General features: G+C 45.3%; 1 protein-coding gene across 7 annotated transcripts; it reads right to left on the bottom strand.

Annotated features, from left to right (window-relative positions):
* Window positions 1–272: 272 nt before the first annotated feature.
* On the bottom strand, window positions 273–20,018 carry LOC124019216 (regulator of nonsense transcripts 2-like). Of its 7 annotated transcripts, none has more exons than XM_046334616.1 (24): window positions 19,938–20,018; window positions 18,691–19,059; window positions 17,768–18,547; window positions 17,411–17,571; window positions 17,030–17,218; window positions 16,780–16,935; window positions 16,511–16,594; window positions 16,195–16,298; window positions 15,952–16,037; window positions 15,556–15,664; window positions 15,289–15,402; window positions 13,574–13,690; window positions 12,848–13,033; window positions 11,021–11,224; window positions 10,352–10,627; window positions 9,989–10,172; window positions 7,116–7,276; window positions 6,584–6,688; window positions 6,408–6,506; window positions 6,137–6,310; window positions 4,979–5,120; window positions 3,320–3,440; window positions 1,960–2,007; window positions 273–1,796 (listed from the first exon to the last, which is right to left on the bottom strand). In XM_046334616.1, exons 2-23 carry the CDS (start codon window positions 19,056–19,058, stop codon window positions 2,001–2,003), a joined length of 3,927 nt encoding a protein of 1,308 aa, XP_046190572.1. In that variant the 5' UTR covers window position 19,059; window positions 19,938–20,018; the 3' UTR covers window positions 273–1,796; window positions 1,960–2,000. The 7 variants fall into 7 exon arrangements, with proteins under 7 accessions (XP_046190572.1, XP_046190573.1, XP_046190571.1 ...); XM_046334617.1 differs by having other exon boundaries at window positions 273–1,793; XM_046334615.1 differs by lacking the exons at window positions 273–1,796; window positions 1,960–2,007 and adding an exon at window positions 2,428–3,019 and having other exon boundaries at window positions 6,137–6,307.
* Window positions 20,019–20,998: the final 980 nt, after the last annotated feature.

The following is a 20,998-nucleotide window of genomic DNA, read 5'->3' as shown; positions in this document are numbered from 1 at the left end:
GCCAGCTATGTACATTTTAACATTATTTATCCAGCATCGATGTGGTTATGTTGGTAACATAGTATGTCTTCTTCTAATGCCTATAAGGGGAAAGTAATTGAAAAGTAACTGACTGTAATCAGATTACTTTACCGAGTTTTGGGAATCCAAAAGTAGCATTTTACCATTTTGGACAAGTAACTAGTAACTAACAGATTACATTTAGACAGTAACCTACCCAACCCTGGGTGGGACAAAGATCATGGACCCAGTAAAGAAGTCGAGCCAGAGGAGTGAGTCACAAACGGACACTTTTACTGAAACAGGCAGAAATTGGCTTACAGAGCTGGTGCAGAAAGGCCCATGCAGTAGAGTACAGATTATCTATCTATAGATTCAACAGACAGAAATAATCAAACAGAAGTTATCATCACTGAGTAGGACTCAGGAGGCAAGAGCACAGATGAGTATCTTATCCATTTGTCAAAAACTACAATACGGCACACAAAGTTCCAAATCAACAACCTGTATATCACCCAAAAAAAGTAGATTTTTCATGAAAATAAAGGAAACATCTAGAAAGCCAAAATGCTGAAAAAATAAAGAATATGTATTATATTCATCACTTATATTTTATTTCTGATGATGAAACGCTGGTCAGTCAACACGGGTCTCGTACCCGCCTCCGGGTCGTCACTGTGACAAGGTGTTCCATTTCCAACAGGGTTAGGAGGAGCAAACCATCTCTATGGTACAGATGCAGGATCTTAATCTGATCACCCTGTTGCAGGAGAACTGTTGCTGCAATGCGGGACATTTTAAAACTTTTAGTGTACGAGGTTTAAAAAGGCTTCTGAAGTTTGTAATTTCCACTTAGAAATTTCAGACTTGATTTTCCCTTACAAAAATGTATCAACCCCTACAAAAATATCCACTAATCATAATCCACATAATAATTCACATTTCCTATTGCTGCAGGATCATTGTCCTGCTGTAGCAAACTGGCTCAAATTAAGATCCTACATCTATCAGCAACCCCTCCTCACACACAAGCAACCACGCCTTTCTGTACATAATCTTGTCCTCCTTGTTCCCTTGTTTATCAAGTCATTTAGTAGTGGTGACCCGTCTGTGCTCCCTCTCCTCCTCCTCCATACCCCTCTCGAAGCTGCCTTTGAACAGTGTGTGATTTAGCTAGATAAAGAGATAAAAAGACTGAATGACAGATCTGTTCCTAGTAAGAGAAGCACAGTCCATCTCCAAAGACGGCCCACCCTCACCCGTCCCCTTTGCTTTCACACACATTCTGTCCCTTCTCCTCCTCGTGAGCCCTTGCACACCATATCCTCATCCGGCACGGGAGCGAAGAGAAGACGACTGTGGTCCCTTGTCCTGCTGCCTAGCTGTCCGCGCGTCTGTTTGTCTGCGTCCACGTCTGTCTGTCCGTCCGTACATACGTCCGTCCGTCAGCTGGTCAGTCGCTCTTTCATTCATCTTTTGGTTCATTCTCTTGTTGAGACGGGGTGGGTGTTTGTGCTGCTGTGCTGGTGTCGTCCCGGGCGACGCACAGAAAGGAATGGGTGTTCTCTGGAACGCCTTAGCTGGATGAAGGGGGTGTGCCCCTCTCTTCCCCCACTCCTCGTTGATGCCCTTTCTCTTTCTCTTCTTCCGGCGGCGGGGTTAGGTGTGGGAGTCTGCGCTTGCGTCAGTGGGCGGCTGGCGGACTCACTCCCTGCTCAGGCGAGACCGATGGTCTGCTCGCCCTCTCTCGCTCTCTCATTCGCTCGCTCCCTCAGCTAGACTCCAATCAGCATCTCCTAGGGGACAGAGCAGGGCTTTTACTGCAGTAGCTGTCTTCCAGAACACTCACTGTAATATTTATCCCCTCCTCAAATCCCCAAAACATCCACCCCCTTTTCTCCACCCATCCCTCCCCCAACCTCCTACCCCAATATCCATCCCCGTTCACTCCTTCAGTACCATCATTACTGCAGCTCCTTCCATCCATAGGTTGCGATGGTCTAGCGTCTGTTCGTAAGAAAATGTAATTGTGAGTGACAATCCAAAATAAAGTTTTGTTATTCATCAAAAACATCATTGTGTACTTTGCCATCAGTATCATATCCTTCCCGTTCTCTGCTGCCTGTGACTGGAACGAATTTCAAAAATCGTTGAAGTTGGAGACTTATCTCCCTCACCAACTTTAAACATCTGCTATCTGAGCAGCTAACCGATCGCTGCAGCTCTATTTACTTTTCTTCTCTTTTGCACACCTGTATCTCTACCTGTACATTACCATCTGATCATTTATCACTCCAGTGTTAATCTGCAAAATTGTAATTATTCGCCTACCTCCTCATGCCTTTTGCACACAATGTATATAGACTCCTTTTCTTTTTTTCTACTGTGTTATTGACTTGTTTATTGTTTACTCTATGTGTAACTCTGTGTTGTCTGTTCACACTGCTATGCTTTATCTTGGCCAGGTCGCAGTTGTAAATGAGAACTTGTTCTCAACTAGCCTACCTGGTTAAATAAAGGTGAAATAAAAAATAAATAAGCATCTGTCAAATGTATGTTAGGTATGAATATGATGCGTGATGTTGCCCCGGATCTAAAGATCTCCTTTCTGAATTCTTTATAGTCACTTTTCCAAGACAAATATGAGGAGGACAAAGAACCACAAACTATTTTTGTTCTGATGAAAATAGAAAGTTCCTGCAATCTTTATTTCCAAAAAAAGAAAGCAATCTTTACAGCATTTAAGATATAGTTTCTTTCACAGTGCAAAAATAAAAGGAGGACAAATCTGTCTCTGATCAGAGTACTCATACGCCAACAAAATATGGTTTGACAGTTGGGAGACATTAAAACCCTTTCCCGTCTTAACATAAGCAGGCCTGAGTGCAGAGTTCGGCTGAGCTGGCTGGCCCTATCCTCCTGGCCCTCATATCTGTCCTTTCACTCGTGTTTCTCTTGCCTCTCTTGTCTGTCACGCTTTTCGTACCTTTCAATTCTCTCCTGCTTTGTTTCCTGCTTTCTGTTCAGGTGCAGAGAACAAAGAGGGAGAGTCAGTAAGTTGACAAGCGCCACGTCCTTCGACAGGATCCCATTCTAATGCCAACCCTATTTCTACCAGCATTTGGCTGGTGGTCTGCTGTCAATTCCTGTCCCTGGTGGTGTGTGTGTGTGTGTGTGTGTGTGTGTGTGTGTGTGTGTGTGTGTGTGTGTGTGTGTGTGTGTGTGTGTGTGTGTGTGTGTGTGTGTGTGTGTGTGTGTGTGTGTGTGTGTGAGAGAGAGAGAGAGTAGTCGGTAAGGTAAGTTAAGGAGCGAGTCTCACCTTCCTCCGGTCTTGAAGATGAGGTCGGCGTTGGGTGCCCCTTTGGGGTGTTGGTAGCGCGGCCGCCGCTCCCGGTTGGTGTTGGCAGGAGCCGGCCGCTGGGCCAGAGACGCCATCATTTCTACATAATAACCAAGAAGGTTAACACAATGCTACACGAACCAAGAGAATTTAAGACAGTGCTACACAAACCAAGGCAACACAAACCAAGTGTTAACGCAATGCTACACAAACCAACAAAGTGTAGGCATGTGGAATGTTGGTAGTACTCCTGCTACTTTCTCTCGTCATCTCTCAAACACACTCCCCATTTCTTTCCCCTAATGCATGCCTCATTCTCCATCTGTCCCTCTTCTTACTAGTACTTTTCAATTACAAAACACATATTTTGACCAATGTGTAAAATACTGCTTTGTAGACACTCCTCTACGAAAACCAATTGTCCAAGCCTGATGTCTCTTATCGTAACCCGTTCCAAAAGTTGAGAGTTTTAACTCTTGTGGGATGGACAGAACTAAAAACCAATGGAGGTGTGAGAAGAAACGCGGGCAAAAGTCAGGACAATTGCATGACGTCAAGCTGGGAGGATTCTGTGAAAGTATTAAGGCTCCTGCTCCTGACAGGCTCACTTTCCCATTGAACTCGTCATTTAAAAAAGAAAATAAATAAAAATTTGAACCGCCAGGACATAAAACAATAGAGGTAAGATGGATGTCGGTTTTGAGACATGACATATAGTATTTTCATATTTAAGTATACGCATTTTTATATTATACGTTTTTTCATTTAGAAGATTTCACACAAAAACAAGCGTACCTCTGGGAAATGTCAACGGAGCACTGAGCATATACCAAGCTTTCTATTTTCAAAGCCTTTTACATTTAATTCAGCTCGTGTCATGCTAATTTAGCTCTTTTGCAACCCGCAGAAACATGAAGCTGGTTGAGAGAATGCCAAGTGTGTAAAGTTGTCATCAAGGCAAAAGGTGGCTACTTTGAAGAATATTAAATATTAAATATGTTTAACACTTTTTTGGTTACTACATGATTCCATGTGTTCATAGTTCTGATGTCTTCACTGTTATTCTACAATGTAGAAAATAGTCCAAATAAAGAAAAACTCTTGAATGAGTAGGTGTCCAAACTTTTGACTGGCAGTATGTATGTATCTGTATGTGTATATATAGAAATGGTGTGAATAGACAGTATATGAATAGAAAAGGTGTACAGCCGCAGTTATATAGGATGAGTCATGACTAGAATACAGTATGTAAATATAAAGTTGGTAAAACAGTATGTAAACATTATTAAAGTGACCAGTGTTCAATGACTATGTACATAGGGCAGCAGTCTCTAAGGTTAAGGGTAGAGTACTGGGTGGTAGCCGGCTAGTAACAGTGATTAAGTATCAGGGCAGGGTGCTGGGCGGAGGCCGGCTAGTGGCGACTGTTTGTCTACTGTCGGCTGTATTAGGTTACGAAATCCGACATTTTGCATATAACGCCAGTGATATGTTCGAGAAAGACCATGCTGAGTGATTCAGAAAGCAAATAATTCTATTTGTCTTGGTGAAATGTATTTTATGACATAAGGAAGTTACATTTGGGTCACCAAAGCGTGTTTTCACCCGCTCCGAGTGAGTGGACACCCTACATAATACCTTGGTAGTCCTCTTGCTCCTGTCTCTCGTTGATGTCCAGAGTGAGCTTCTTCATCCTCATCCTCTCCTCCTGCTCCGCCTGCTGCTGGTTGAAGTGGTTGGCAGCCAGGTGGGAAGATAAAGGCACGTTCAGGATCTTAAACTAGAAAACAAGAGACAAAACAGACACACATTCAAGATCTTCCACTGCAGTTAGGAGACCTGAAACAGGCACATTAAGGATTGATAAGAAGGACATCTCATGCTGTAGGCAGACAACGGGACCGGGGCTCAGTATTCACACTGCAGAAACATGCTCTCCTGGTTTACTATTCAACCTTTGACAACGTTCCCTGGGATCCCTACTTGACCTAAAACTTAAACGTGTTTCCCGGACGAAGGCCCAGGCAGCAGAGAAAGGGAGGGCCACTCCCATGGTGTGGAGCTGACAGAGGAATGCAGTGATCGTGTCTGACAGGGAGGGGTCCCAGGTACGTCACATAGCGAAGCTGTGACGCTGACTAACACACACTGAACCCCTTTATTCTCACCTCAGGAAACACACTACAGGAGAGGATATTGTGTTTACCATGGGGGAGTATGGAGACATGTCATTTATAATGCATGAAGTCATTTATATAGCTTAACTTTATATCAACAAAGACCGTCTGTAACCGGTACTGTTATTTGGTCAAAACGTAATGTTTACATAGCGTTTGTAATCCGGTAAATGTAGTTGCTGGAGGTGTAGTGGACTGAGTTTAGTGAGCTCTACTTTAACGTCTTGATTTTCTGGGCAGAGACTGTGGACACACCCTGACCCTACTACAGTACAAGAGCTTGTCGTCTCTACCCCAAAACCTTACATTCCACCCACGGACTGGGCCTAAACACACACACACACACACACACACACACACACACACACACACACACACACACACACACACACACACACACACACACACACACACACACACACACACACACACACACACACACACACACACACACACAGTTAAGAGTCAATATTATCGCTGGGTCTGTCTGACAGCGCTGATTCTGTGGAGGGATCTAACTGAGCTCACAGCGAAGAAGACCTAAACAAGTTTGTGTGTGTGTGCGTCCATACTCAGTGTGTGTGATCTTTACTGTGTGTGTGTGTGTGTGTGTGTGTACCTGCTGCTTGTTGCCCTTGCGTGTGAGCATGACAAACTGCATGGTGTCTGAGATGTCTGCGTCCCCCTCTCCAGAGCAGACGGGTCCGCCAGGACCTTTCTTCAGCTGGCTCTTCAGCTGCAGGGGGATGGCCACGTCCAACTGGTGCACCTTCACCGCCTCCCCGCTCCGCTGCTACACACACACGCAGACACCACCCCTGTTAATACCCATTTATTTAACTAAAGTAGTACAGACAGAGTGAACTGAGAGAATAGGCGAGATACTGTACCTGCAGGTTCTCCAGCATCATCTTGTCCAGAGCCTGGATGAAGTCCTCATCCTCAGCACATGCCACATGCTTCAGACCGCCACCACGGATGGTCACCTCCTACAGGGCAAGACCGTCAGCAACACAATAACCTCTCTCCACCTTCCTCCCACCCTCCCTCCATGACATCTTCTTACATTGTTCTCCTCGTCTGTCTCGTTCTCCTTGTTGGAGTCGGTCAGATAGTCGGTGTTCTCCTCCTCCTCTTCCTCCCGCTCCTCTTCCTCATTCTCAGACCCTTCCTGGAACACACAGCGGGTTCTTAGATGGGGGGGGGTGATTGTGTGCTAGCTTGTGGAAGGTAGAAAAACAAACACTAAACCAGGAGAGCTAGGGAGGGGTAGGCCTGGCATGATAGAGTTGATTTATGAAGGAGGAACAAAGAATTACAGAAGGTTGACCCGTCATGCTTTTCTGACCGTGGTGTCAACACATCACTCTAGACACACAAGATGACCCACTTTCTTATACAGTATCCTGCTTAGGACTGGGCTTCTGTCCTCAGTTTGACCCTACGAAACTAGGGGTGAGGGCCAAATGAATGAATAAATGGATGGACAGATGAGGGAATGAGTGAGTGATCTAGTATCCACCTATTATGAGAGACTTGTGTCTTAGACGTGCAAATGAATGGTCTGATGCCCATGAATAAAAGATTGACATAATCACTTCTTCCTCTGGCTCGTTCATCTCGCTCTCATTGCCAGACTGTTCCTCTGTGTCCGCCCCTCCCTCTTCGTCGTCATCATCGTCATCCTCGTCTAGAGCCTCGCCTTCGCTCCCCATGGCACTGGAGGGCCGGCCGTCCTTCTGCCCATCCATGGCCAGTCCTGCAGGGCACAAACGCATGCGCGCGCACACACACACACACACACACACACACACACACACACACACACACACACACACACACACACACACACACACACACACACACACACACACACACACACACACACACACACACACACACACACACACACCTTTATTGGAACGGCGCTACGTCAGGTTGCGAGACTAAGTCTCGAAGCAAGAGATCAAGAGAAAACGCTAAACCATTTGCATAATAGTCATTGATTTACAGTCCTTGGAAACAAGCTCCTCTCATGAGCCACCACTCGATGTTCTGAACAGGCTTTACCCTGGCTCTTTCCATACTAAATCAGATTATACACAAAGCATAGACATTTACCACAGATAATATCCTAAAACTACTTGAAGTACGTCCAGGAGCGAGGACAGATTGACGCAAACGACAAGCCCGTTTAGAAACAGGAAGTGAAACTGCAGGAAAAGCAAGTCATTGCAAGAAATACAAGTCACTGTGACGTTCACGGTGAAACTAAAACAGGTGCTTCAACACAGTGCTTGGAGACCACGAATAGAACTTCAGACGAGCTGACGAGCTGAGAGCAGTAGAGGAGCAGATCGGTGTCGTTAAGAGAGGCAGCTAAGCAGTAGAACTTAGCTAAGCGGGGTTCAACACAGGCAGAGGAATGCCTTCATTGCCTTATCTTGGTTAAAGGATGAAAGGTGCAACAATGAGGCCACTGTACAGCCTGTGGCTTACGTCACCCTCATCAATCACTCAGAACACACACAGTACAGACAGACGCGCACACACACACACACGCACGGCACAGAGTATTCGAAAGTGTTCTCTCACATTCCATGTCAACACCTTGAAACCTTGAACAATGCTCTGTGTGTGTTAATACAGCTGACTACTTGTTCTGTGAGTTAGGATATATTTGTATTTGTATTTATTATGGATCCCCATTAGCTGCTGCCAAGGCAGCAGCTACTCTTCCTGGGTTCCAGCAAAATTAAGGCAGTTTATACAATACATTCACATCACACTGTGTGCCCTCGGGCCCCTACTCCACCACGACCACATATCTACAGTACTAAATCCATGTGTATGTATAGTGCGTATGTTATCCTGTGTGTGTACGTACGCATGTGTCTGTGCCAATGTTTGTTGCTTCACAGCCCCCACATAAGGTGTTTTTTAAAATCTGTTTTTAAAATCAAATTTTACTGTTTGCGTCAGTTACTTGATCTAGAATAAAGTTCCATGTAGTACTGTGTGTCTCCCATAGTCTGTTCTGGACTTGGGGACTGTGAAGAGACCTCTTGTGGCATGTCTCGTGGGGCATGCATGGGTGTCCGAGCTGTGTGCCAGTAGTTTAGACAGAGAGCATTCCCCCCATATTAGCTACTACCGCATCAATATGTTTTGACCATGACAGTTTACAATCTAGGGTTACTCTAAGCAGTTTAGTCATCTCGACTTGCTCAATTTCCACATTATTTATTACAAGATTTTGTTGAGGTTTAAGGTTTAGTGAGTGTTTTGTTCCAAATACGATGCTTTTAGTTTTAGAAATATTTAGGGCTAACTTATTCCTTGCCACCCACTCTAACTGCAGCAATTTGTTGAGTGTTGCAGTCATTTCAGTCGCTGTAGTGGCTGACGTGTATTGTGTTGAGTCATCCGCATTCATAGACTCTGGCTTTACTCAAGTCAGTGGCATGTCGTTAGTAAAAAAAATAAAAAGCAAGGGGCCTAAACAGCTACCCTGGGGAATTCCTGATTCTATTATATTTGAGAGGCTTCCATTAAAGAACAGCCTCAGTGTTTAGTTAGAAGTAGGAAGTCTTTACCCACATTATAGCAGGGGGTGTAAAGCCATAACACATATGTTTTTCCTGCAGCATACTATGATCGATAATGTCAAAAGCTGCACTGAAGTCTAACAAGAACAGCCCCCACAATCATTTTATCATCAGTTTCTCTCAGCCAATCATCAGTCATTTGTATAAGTGCTGTGCTTGTTGACTGTCCATTACACCTGCAAAAGGAATGCTTCCCTCTTCCTCCTCGAAGTCTCTCAGGGTATTTCATTATCTACATCCTGTCTGTCTCTTGATTGTGTTTTTATCTCTGTGCATCTCTTTGCTCTCCATCAGATATTGATCAACTGTTCAGAGAGCACTACAAATGAGCATTTCAGCTAAAGAAACACTTTCAGTATTGTGCCACATTAGAACAGCAGGTGCAATAGGGCAATGATATATTCACATATCATGTCATTGGGGTGTTACTCATGTATTGATTAATATTCCCCTTACTTCAGAAAATATGTATTCGTCTTGACTTAAGAGTGAGTGTTTTTAAGTGGCAGTCTACAGCAGAGGCAGGTCTGACTGCTGTGTGTTTGTGTGTGAGAGGGCCAGGTATGTGTGTTACTATGAGGGAATTAGACCTGTCTGACAGACAGAGTGCCCAGAGCTGAAGCACCCTCCTACACACATGGGAATGTTGCTCAGCAGGGAGGACGGAGAGCAGGACTGGGCCAACCCATGGAGCTAGTTACTACAGAAACACAAATACATTTCTGAGGCTTGCAGGCACACACACACACATCTGGGGGACTGACGTATGACAAGGATCTTTAACAACCTTGTTGTTGTGTGCGTACATGTGTGTGTGCCCTTATGCATGAGTTCCTGTTTGTCAATCTCTCTCGGTCTCTTACCCAGTTTAACGAGGAACTCCCTCTCCAGCTCGGTGACCTGTCGTGCGGAGTCTTCCAGGGAGATGCAGAGCCTCATCTTTGGTCGGAGCAGCTCCAGGGTGTCACTGATCATGTAGTCAATGTCGATGGGGAACTGGTGCTCTGCACTCCACACCTCCACACTCTTCTTCCACCAGATATACCTCTGGAGGACAGACAACACCACATCAGAGTTTAGGGACAGTCTTGTAATAAATGAATGTAATTGACATTATGTCACAACAGCATCAAAATGCTTCTTAAAGAAAAGAAAGAGTAAGAGATCGAGAGACAGAGGCTGAGAGGAGTGAAATAAGGAGAGGTCAAACGGTCTAACCGACTGACCTGGAAGTAGATGAGGAAGCAGTCCAGCTTCCTCTTGCTGGAGCCGCGGTCAAAGTACTGTCCGCAGGTGTCCAGCAGGGTGCAGACCATGCGAATGCGGAACAGGTGCTCGGGGGGGTCCAGGGGGCTGGGGCCGCCATCCGGGTTCACTCCAAACGAGATGAAGGAGAAGAGGGTGCGGAAGATGACCGCTGACTCCACCATGCGGTAGTTGTAGAGCTCCCCCAGAAACTTGGCACTGCTGATCCGACGCTGGTTGAACTTGGGCTGGTTCACCTGCAAAGGAGAGGGGGAGAAGGAGCGACATTGGGGGGGTAGAGGAGAAAAGGGGGTGAGATGGATAGACAGAGAGGAGAGTGAGAGAGAGAGAAAGCAGGTGAGATGGAATGTCAGAGAGGTTTTGAAGTTGAGTGCCTCCGTGCTCTGAAACACCATAAATATGAAGCCCCAGGAAGACCTTACCCACAAGACCCTAACATGCAGCCTGTTCACACGGTACACAACACGTAGCCTCAACAATCAATCATTCAAGTCATAAGAAACGTACCATCAATCTCTCCTGCTAGGGCTCTTCACATAACAAGATCCCCTTCCCCGGTCCTCACCTCCAATCCCAGAAACAGCTCACCACCCTGGGCTTGCCTTCCCACCCCCTCCCATGGTGCTCACCTCCATTCCCAGGCGGATGTCCTCTAGGACCCCGTCCACCACGTGGATGCCCACGTCCTCCTGGTAGGCCACAAGGCCGGCCAGCAGGTTGGCCACACAGTGGATGCTGTTGTACTTGACGTTCCAGATGTTGACCATGCAGCAGATCAGGTAGCCTTTAGACTCTGGGTCCTGCCAGGGGAGTTTACGCATCTGCCTCAGCACCTAGGGGAGGGAGGAGAGAAGAGGACGGAAATGAGGGAGACAAGGAAGCGGAGAACGGGAAGGTAAGATGATAATTGGCAGGTGTTTGTGATACTTCTGTTGTGGTTTTGTATGGGGGGGGGGGGATCACACCACTTTTTTCCCCCTCATATCTCTCAATAGTGTTATGATGAATATGCATAAGCCAGTGACTGTATAAATGAGGCACCGTGAACTAACACTTGCACTTTACTTTTTCCCTCCCTTACTAGTTTCAAGTTTTATTAGTCGTATGTACGGCATACGCATGGTATACATCGTCCAACTAAATGCCAACTTGCAGGTTACTTCTCGAAAATGCAACAAGAATAAGAAATAATAAAAGTACACCAACATAAAGTAAATGGCTGTAGAATAGAATACATTTTAGCATAAGTATAATACAAGAAGGCACCATTTATTGTCCAATATTTACATGTATATTGGGGAAGGGGAGGATGGGGGGGCAAGTATATACATAGAGCAGTATAATACGAGTCTGAAAGCAGCACCTTCCTGTTATTGAGTTACACCCCCATTTGGCCTCAAAGCAGCCTCAATTTGTCACGGCATGGACTCTACAAATTATCGAGCGCGTTTCACAGAAAGTTTCATATTTTTATTTTTTACCCTCTTTTTCGTGATATCAAATTAGGATCTTGTCTTATCGCTGCAACTCCCCAACGGGCTTGGGAGAGACGATAGTCAAGTCATGCGTCCTCCGAAACACGGCCCGCCAGACCACGCTCATTAACACCCACCCGCTTAACCCGGAAGCCAGCTGCACCAACGTGTCGGAGGAGACACCGTTCAACTGACGACCGAAGTCAGCTTGCAGGTGCCCGGCCCGCCACAAGGAGTCACTAGAGCGCGATAAGCCAAGTAAAGCCACCCTGGCCAAACCCTCCTCTAACCCGGATGATGCTGGGCCAATTGTGTGCCGCCCTATGGGACTCCCGGTCACGGCCGGTGGTAACCCAGCCTGGGATCGAACCTGGTCTTTAGTGACGCCTCAGGAACTTTAGACTGCTGAGGCCACAGAAAGTTACAGAGGCCTATATGTCATATTCCCCCAAAATGCTAACCTCCACTGTTATTGTAATTGTGAGATGTTAGCATGTCTTGGGGGGTATGATATTTGTGCATCTGTACTCATCACACTCATTACGATTCATTCAGGATTATCCATAACCATCCACATTAATGTAGAAGTGTTTAGAAACACATTCTATTCTTATTTACAATAAAAATGACTCCAAAATGAAACAATAAATGATTTACCATTCATTTCTATTTGGCACAAAATAATCTGAAACACAGCAGACACATCCAACAAGTTTGTACAGTCATTGTGTGCTAGGAATATGGGATCAAATACTTTTTACTATTTTAATACACATAGTGAATTTGACCTAATACCTTTGGTCCCCTAAAATGAAGGGACTATGTACAAACTGCTGTCATTTCTAAACGGTTCACCCGATATGGATCAAAATACCCTCAAATTATAGCCGACAGTCTGCACTTTAACCTCAAAGCTTTTGGAGCTCACTGTATCTTAACATGAATGCACGAACTCTAACTCAAATGTAATAATCTTCATACCTTCTCCGTGGTGACCTTGGAGAGGTCCTTGTAGAGCAGTTTGCGGATGTACTCCTGCAGCGGGGGCCTCTTCTTCCTGACAGTCTTCTCCATGGGCGGGGGGTTGCAGTAGTAGTAGGCATTCTCCACCATGGTCACGTAGCGAGCATCCAGGTGCTGCGCCTGCTTCTTACGCATCATTTGCTCCTGAGACACGCAAACATACAAAAACAAGTGAGTCATTCAATATAGCCCAGCACACAGCTGAAAGCCCTCAAAAAGGCGTGTGGTCTTATTATCTTGCCAAACGCAAGCTAGTAAATATGGCAGCTGTGCATGCGACATGAATAACCTCGTCCAAAAGCAATTTAACAATAAAGCTGGATTAATAGAGCTCTATAAATCAGATTTAACCCTGGATTTTGGCACCAGTTAGGGAGGCCAAAGCAGGTCTCGCCTCGGGACTCTGGATGCACTCCACAACCTTAGGAGAATTCCAGTACAGTGTTTGATAGGTGTGTGTGTGTTTGCTTGTACACTCGTGGAGGCTGCCGAGGGGAGGACGGCTCATAATAACGGCCGGAACGGAGCAAATGGAACGGCATCAAACACCTGGATTTGAAAAACAATCCACCTGTTCCGCTCCAGTCATTACCACGAGCCCGTCCTCCCAAATTAAGGTCCCGCCAACCTCCTGTGTTGCACACGTACGTGTGTTCATTGCCGTGTGTGCGTGTGCGTGTGTACCAGAAGGACGCTGGTCCGGAGGTGGGAGTCGGGGGATCTGAAGAGGAAGCGTCCACTGGTCTCCAGCAGGGTGCAGGCCATCTCTATGTGGTGATGGGAGAAGTCTGACAGCAGCATCTGTAGAACACACACACAGTAACATGATGATGACAGTGTAATACAATAATTGTAACAGTAATCACGTTTCCATCCACAGTTTTTATGCGAGTGAAGTCATGTTTTTTTTTTTTATGGCGACAGTTGTGATGGAAACAGGAAGTGTCAATACAATTTCAGAAATGCCGACAAACAATTTGTTATTTTGTGTAGGTAAAACTAATTATGTGACAGTTGCAGTGAAAACTCCTTAATGGGCAAATACTTTCCTTTTCACTGATCAGTCGTCCTGGTCCCTTTGCAGAAAAACAGCCCCAAAGCATGATGTTTCTACCCCCATGCTTCACAGTAGGTATGGTGTTCTTTGGATGCAACTCAGCATTCTTTGTCCTCCAAACACGACGAGTTGAGTTTTTACCAAAAAGTTATATTTTGGTTTCATCTGACCATATGACATTCTCCCAATCTTCTTCTGGATCATCCAAATGCTCTCTAGCAAACTTCAGACGTGCCTGGACATGTACTGGCTTAAGCAGGGGGACACGTCTGGCACTGCAGGATTTGAGTCCCTGGCGGCGTAGTGTGTTACTGATGGTAGGCTTTGTTACTTTGGTCCCAGCTCTCTGCAGGTCATTCACTAGGTCCCCCCGTGTGGTTCTGGGATTTTTGCTCACCGTTCTTGTCATCATTTTGACCCCACGGGGTGAGATCTTGCGTGAAGCCCCAGATCGAGGGAGATTATCAGTGGTCTTGTATGTCTTCCATTTCATAATAATTGCTCCCAAAGTTGATTTCTTCAAACCAAGCTGCTTACCTATTGCAGATTCAGTCTTCCCAGCCTGGTGCAGGTCTACAATTTTGTTTCTGGTGTCCTTTGACAGCTCTTTGGTCTTGGCCATAGTGGAGTTTGGAGCGTGACTGTGAGGTTGTGGACAGGTGTCTTTTATACTGATAACAAGTTCAAACAGGTGCCATTAATACAGGTAACGAGTGGAGGACAGAGGAGCCTCATAAAGAAGAAGTTACAGGTCTGTGAGAGCCAGAAATCTTGCTTGTTTGTAGGTGACCAAATACTTATTTTCAACCATAATTTGCAAATAAATTCATTAAAAATCCTACAATGTGATTTTCTGGATTTTTTTTTCTCATTTTGTCTGTCATAGTTGAAGTGTACCTATGATGAAAATTACAGGCCTCTCATCTTTTTATGTGGGAGAACTTGCAATTGGTGGCTGACTAAATACTTTTTTGCCCCACTGTACCACACCTCCTCGTACTTTATTGCTTAATTATATTGCTCTTATCCATATCTCAGCATATAACTTATAACCTACCCTTGTCCACGTTATCAGCAAACTTATCTAGAGAGCATGTGCCAAAACCAGATTGGGAAAGTTACCTATTTATAGCAACAGTTTGTGACAAAACTATTGGTAGAGGTAAAAATTTAATGGAAACATTGAACTCCTGCTTTTTATTTGGTACATGAAAATGGTGTGAAAATGTGAATATTGTTTTCATGCAGATTTTAGAAGAGTCGCATGAATATCTGTCGCCAATTGGATGGAAACTTAGCTAATGATAGCACAGATTCCTGGTGAGAGAGATGCACCCCCTACCTTCAGACAATGCAGAGTGTCCGTTTTTGAGAACAACTTGAACTTGGCCAGCTCCCCGATAAACCTCACAGTTTTATTTTTTGTTTCGATGTTGATCTGGTCCTTCTTCCGGATCTACAAGGACACACAACAAACATTGTGTAGTGAAAACTCTTTCAAAACTGTTTGTTTCCTTCAGTATAGGTCCTATTTTAATGAGACAGTGGTTCTGTATGAAAGACACAACGAGGAAGGTGTTAGTAGCTGAGGTAAAGTCTTGGGACCTACGTGGAACCTGAAGTCTCCTTTGAGTATGGAGCACAGGTCATCGGCCACATCTGACATGCAGGGGTGAAGGGTGGCCACCAGACGGGAGTAAAAGGGCAGCAGATCCAACCTGGACGAACACAATACAACCATGAGCTTTACAATAGCATAAGTTCCATTAACTTCCTTTATGCCATTTCAAATTAAATGAGGAGCAACAGCACCACCTAGTGGGGAAAAGGGAGAGGGGAAAAAAACACATTCCCACACAAATCAATACATGATCAAATCCTTCCAAATGAACTATCTGCGTGTGCATGCGTGGGTGCTTTGTCAGGGAACGGTGAAGAGAGTCCGGACCAGCTTCCTGATCAAATCCTTCCAAATTAACTATCTGCTTCATGGTGTGTGTGGTACCTTTGTCTGGGAACGGTGAAGAGAGCTCGGACCAGCTTCCTCCTGTTTGACTTTGTGTTCATGTTCATGCAGAAATCCATGGCAGCCTGTGAACAAACACACCTACAGTCAGACTAATTCACTGCACAACTGTATACTTAGTACCATATTTCACTGTGAACCGTTGCCTTCGTGGCTAAACTCAAATTGTCAAGCTGGGAAAACATCCTTCTGGTATGCTGAAGGTGTGTGTTCTCTCCTTGCCTTGTCTATGAGGTCTCTGTTGACACAGTTGGGAAGCTGCTGGATGAAGGCGTCCACAATGAGCTTCAGGTGGGACCCGGTGCTTGCCTCCTCATCCTCTTGTTCTTCATACAGAAACAGGGAGGACACAGTCAAACATGTATAGAGCAAAGTCATGCTCCAAATATCTCCTTAGCTAACTTAAGAGTCACTCACCGACAGAAACAGAAAGAGCAAAGCCATAGCATAGGTCTAAGCCTAGGAACGGGGTTGATACATGTGGTATATTAGAAACCTTGTGAATGACTGTCTGGTTTCCACATGCTCAGCAACACACCTCTGTTTAGTTGATTGGCCCTGAGCACCCATGAGTGGGCCCTAGCTCTGTTTCCCTGACCTCTCTCATACCCTAACTTGATCCCTGGAAAAGACACACAAACACCAAGACACTGTCCATGACAATAACCAACATGGTTCTTTTATCCAGAGGTTGTAGATATTAGATTATTGCCGCCCTCTTGTTGTCTTTGTCAAAATGGAAAGCTGGGTGTGCATAGCGCTGGGTGGTGTGTGCTGCTTGGTGGCTGGTGGGTGGATAGAGAATACCTTCATCTTTACCTTGCTCGTCCAACAGTTTTTTGGCGAGCTCTGCCTCGTTCTCTGCCTCGTCAGGTCCATCCAGCTCCAGAGGGTCATCAGCGATGTCTAGAGCCTCGAGCTCCAACTCCAACTCCTCTGTGGTGGCCGCAGCATCTTTAGCCTCTGAGGAAAGGACACAGCAACAAGAGCAGGCTCAGTTAGACAGCGTGAGTGTCTGTGTGAGTCTGCATGCGTGCATATGTGTAGGTGGCTGCACCTTTAGCAGCAGCCTCCTCTTTGTCCTTGGACTTCTCGTTATCTTTGAACAGGATGGCGGGGACGAAGGCCTTCAGGTCCACCATGTTCTCATAGAAGTTCCTGGCATCCTCGTCCTCCCAGATGCCCCCCTCCAGGTCATACTCCCCGGGCTTCCCAGGGGTGAAGATGTCAATGCCAGGGCCGTGCTCTATCACACAGAGGAGAGAAGATGGCTAGATACACACTGACACCAAAGACTGTAGGCTACATATAACCAACAGCAATAAAATATGATAACAATGTGGCTTTATAACACAAATCACCCAAAAGTACAACAAAAAGCTCAGTCTTTACCCTATAACAAAGTAATAAACAGTATACAAGGGTTGTTACTCTTTACCTTCCTGCACAGTCTTGTCCAGTGGAAGCTCTGGCATGTTCTCATCCAGAAAGTCAGCCAGAGACTGGGTGTTAGCCAGCAGCTTCTGGTAGGACGTGGCAAACTCCTCATGCTGCTTGTGCCTGTCCTCACTCAGCTCCCCTTTGGAGTGGAGGATACGCCTGGAGGGAGAAAAAAAACATGGAGCTGTCAGTATGTACACTCAAACACATTTAGCATGTTACTCAAAATGGCAAATCGTCATGTACTGTGGCAGGAGTATACACTGAAATCAATAATACAAGAGAAGAAGTGAGATAGGTCATGTAGAAAAGTTCCTCCAAGTAAAGTTTCTCCAAGTAACCTTGACCCCATCACCTGTTCTGCCTCTCAATGTTCTGCAGCTCGCGGTGGTCCTTCTTCAGGTGCTTGGTGAGCGAGGTGAAGTACTCCCTCAGAAGGTTCTGAAAGGGCTGCTGCTTCTCCGTGTTGATGATCTCGCTGGGAGGGAAGGCCAGGCCAAACTTCTCCCGTGCAGCCTTCACCTTGCGAGGCACCAGGCCCGCAATGTCATCCCCACAGTGCTTACAGAAGCTGATGACCACTGACACATGCGTGTGTGTCTCGCGGTCCGTCCCGATGATGCTCTTCAGCTGCTCATAGATGAGCGACAGGCCCTCCTTGTCGGTGAACAGGCCTACGATGGTGAGCTCTGCGATGAAGCGCAGGTCGGTGCGCAGCTTGCTCACGTTGGGTGCCTTCTCTTCCTTGCGCGCCTCAAAGTGCCTTTTCCAGGCCTGGAGGAGCAGTGGGGCGAATTCGGCGTAGCGCTGGTGGAAGAGGGAGCACAGGTGCACGGCGCAGCCCACGTCAGAGATCTTCAGCTTGGCCTCCACCACAGAGCCCACCGCCTCGCCGATGTACTTGCTGAGGTTGAGCGAGCCAAAGTCGTTGGAGAGGGCATCGCGCTGCTGCTCGGTGAGCGTGCGCAGCTTCTTGACAAAGGCTGTGTTCTTCTTCAAGCTGGAGTCAAGGCGGCTAAAGAAGGTCTCCTCGGGACGGCCCTCGTGGGCATTCTGGTTGCGGACACGAAGCTCCTTCCGGCACTGGTGGCGCTCCCAGGCCTCCTGGTGGAGCTGGTGGCCCTCCTCCTTCTCTCTGAAGTGGGAAGAAAGATGGAGAATCAAGTTAGCAGTTATCTGAATTCAAAAATACTGACCATACACAAAGTTCATGATGTTGAGAGCACCTACAGTAGAACATGATACATTATTATCGTGGTTCCTCCCCTGAGCTCTTACTTGAGTTGAGCTGCCTCCTCTTCGCGCTGTCTCTTGGCCTCCTCCTCCTGAACTTTCCTCTCCTGCTCCTCCTGCTGCTTCTTCTCATCTTCCTCCTTCTTCCTCTGCTCCTCCTCTGCCTTCTGTTTCTCCTCCTCTTTCCGTTTCCGCTCTTTTTCTTCCTTCTTTCTTTTGTCCTCCTCAAGCCGCCTCCTCTTTTCCTCTGCAGCCTTACCAATATCTTTCTTGCCACTCATCTTTGCCTCATCCTTCACTTTATCCCGGGAGGAGGCGGGCCGTCTATCAGCATCCCGGTCTTTCTCCTTGTTACTAAAGGAGCTCACCTCTTTCTCATCCATGTTTAATGATCTCTTGCCCTCAGCAGGCATTCTAGAAAAACAAATGTAGTCATTCTCATTAGCAGTGTTACACATATCAGAGCTAGGCAAGCCTAGTTAATAACATACACTTTGACTTAACGTTAATATTCGCTGATCATTACATTGGCTAATTCACATTGCTAGCTACACATGCATCACAAAATGTCGATAAAACAATACTAGCTGTGTTGTGACTGGTCGAGCCGCTAAAAGTTTTAGCCAGCCGTTGGTGAAAGCGTCATAAGATTAATTGTCAGTGATTGAACATTCCAATAGCTTAGCGAACTAGTTATTTTTCTAATATCCGCGAACTACCATATCTAACTTAGGTTATATAGGTAACTTAACGTTATAAAATGCCCCCCCCCCCATCAAGTTGACTACCCTCCAATTAAATGTTTATCAACGTGCGTTATGAGACTATTTTCTCTATTAAAATCGCAGTTGTTTGATAGTGTTGATAAGGTAACGTTAGCTATGTTGACATTAACTTACCTACGACGCACGTATAGCTAGCCTAACATAGCATGCCAACTTGCTGAACACACAACGGTTAGGTGAGAACCGTTAGCTGTACAATTGCTAAATTACGACGATTACGTACAATGATTTTAGAACAATGCAATAACGTGTAAAAACATGTGTTTTTTACCACAAGTGTCGAGAAAACAGCACACACTAAGCCAACGTTACGTTGCTAACGTGTTAGCTAGCTAACTGTTGTTAGGCCGCTTCGGCTTGAGTAGAGGTAAACAAATGGCTTGGTAGCCCGCGAGCACTGAGATCGTCGATGTCAATCGTCTGCATAAACCAAGCATAAGCTGCAATATATATTAGTAATCATTACATGTCGTTCATTATGGAATATAGTCTAAAACATATTATTACCTTCGATTTCTGTCAACATAAACATCAGACTTGTGTTAATAAGTAAAAATGATTTCCTTGTGCGGGAAAGGACCCCTTTGATTAGGCACCAAACATTCTGCCTGAAAGTACATGTAGGACTAATCTTCTTTGTTCATTGAATCGATATGCAGATCGAATATCTTTCAAGTATTTTTTAAGGAATATTTTATCAATAGATAATAGTTTACCTACACAAATTATATAATTTAATTATGTATTCATTAATTGAGACAGGCAACGTCGCAGATGACATTAGGGAGTGTGTCTCTGTTGTGTCTGCTGGAGCAACAGTTGCAGCCGAGAGAGTTCCAGTCAATTATACACACACACATACCATTTCAGTCATTTAGCAGACTTACATGAGCAATTATGCTTTTATCCTTCATCAATTATCCTTGCTCAAAGGCACATCTTCAGATGTTTTACCTAGTCGGCTCGGGGATTCAAACCAGCGATGTTTTGGTTATTGACCAAACACTCTTGACCGCTAAACTACCTGCTGTGGGTAGAGAATTATTTTGGTTCTGTCTTCGCTGATAAATAGTTGGTTATTATGTTTTATTTTTCACTTTACTGTTAGATGTCTGCATGCATCATAGAAAACACAACTCATGGTATGGCATATTATACATATTCATAAATCATCCTATTATCCATTAATTACATTTATATACATGTGTTATGGTTTCAATAGTCTAAAGGTTTCCTCTCTCTTTTGTCAGTTTTACCTCATCTATTACTGATAAGAGAACACATTCTATGGAGAGAACATTCAGGGGATCTGCTTTACAGGTCCCCAAATGTGGATTCTACTGACAATTGAGATGTACAAATGATGGCATTAGGGGACGACGAGCGGATAAGAGGCCATCGGTAATTTCGATTAAGACATTAATGAGCGAGCTAGGATGGACGTAGTCAATATAACTATTTGTTCCGAATTTTTTAAATGTACAGCGACAGAATTCAGAACATGGGTCATTCTTACAGTATTCTCCCTGTATACCAAGTCAGAACTGTAAGCTAAATAAAGAGGGCAT

Source organism: Oncorhynchus gorbuscha, unplaced genomic scaffold (genome assembly GCF_021184085.1).
Source record: "Oncorhynchus gorbuscha isolate QuinsamMale2020 ecotype Even-year unplaced genomic scaffold, OgorEven_v1.0 Un_scaffold_8:::fragment_2:::debris, whole genome shotgun sequence".
Lineage (NCBI taxonomy): Eukaryota > Metazoa > Chordata > Actinopteri > Salmoniformes > Salmonidae > Oncorhynchus > Oncorhynchus gorbuscha.
Note: the sequence above shows the minus strand (reverse complement) of the source record. Positions and strands in the feature narration are given on the sequence as shown.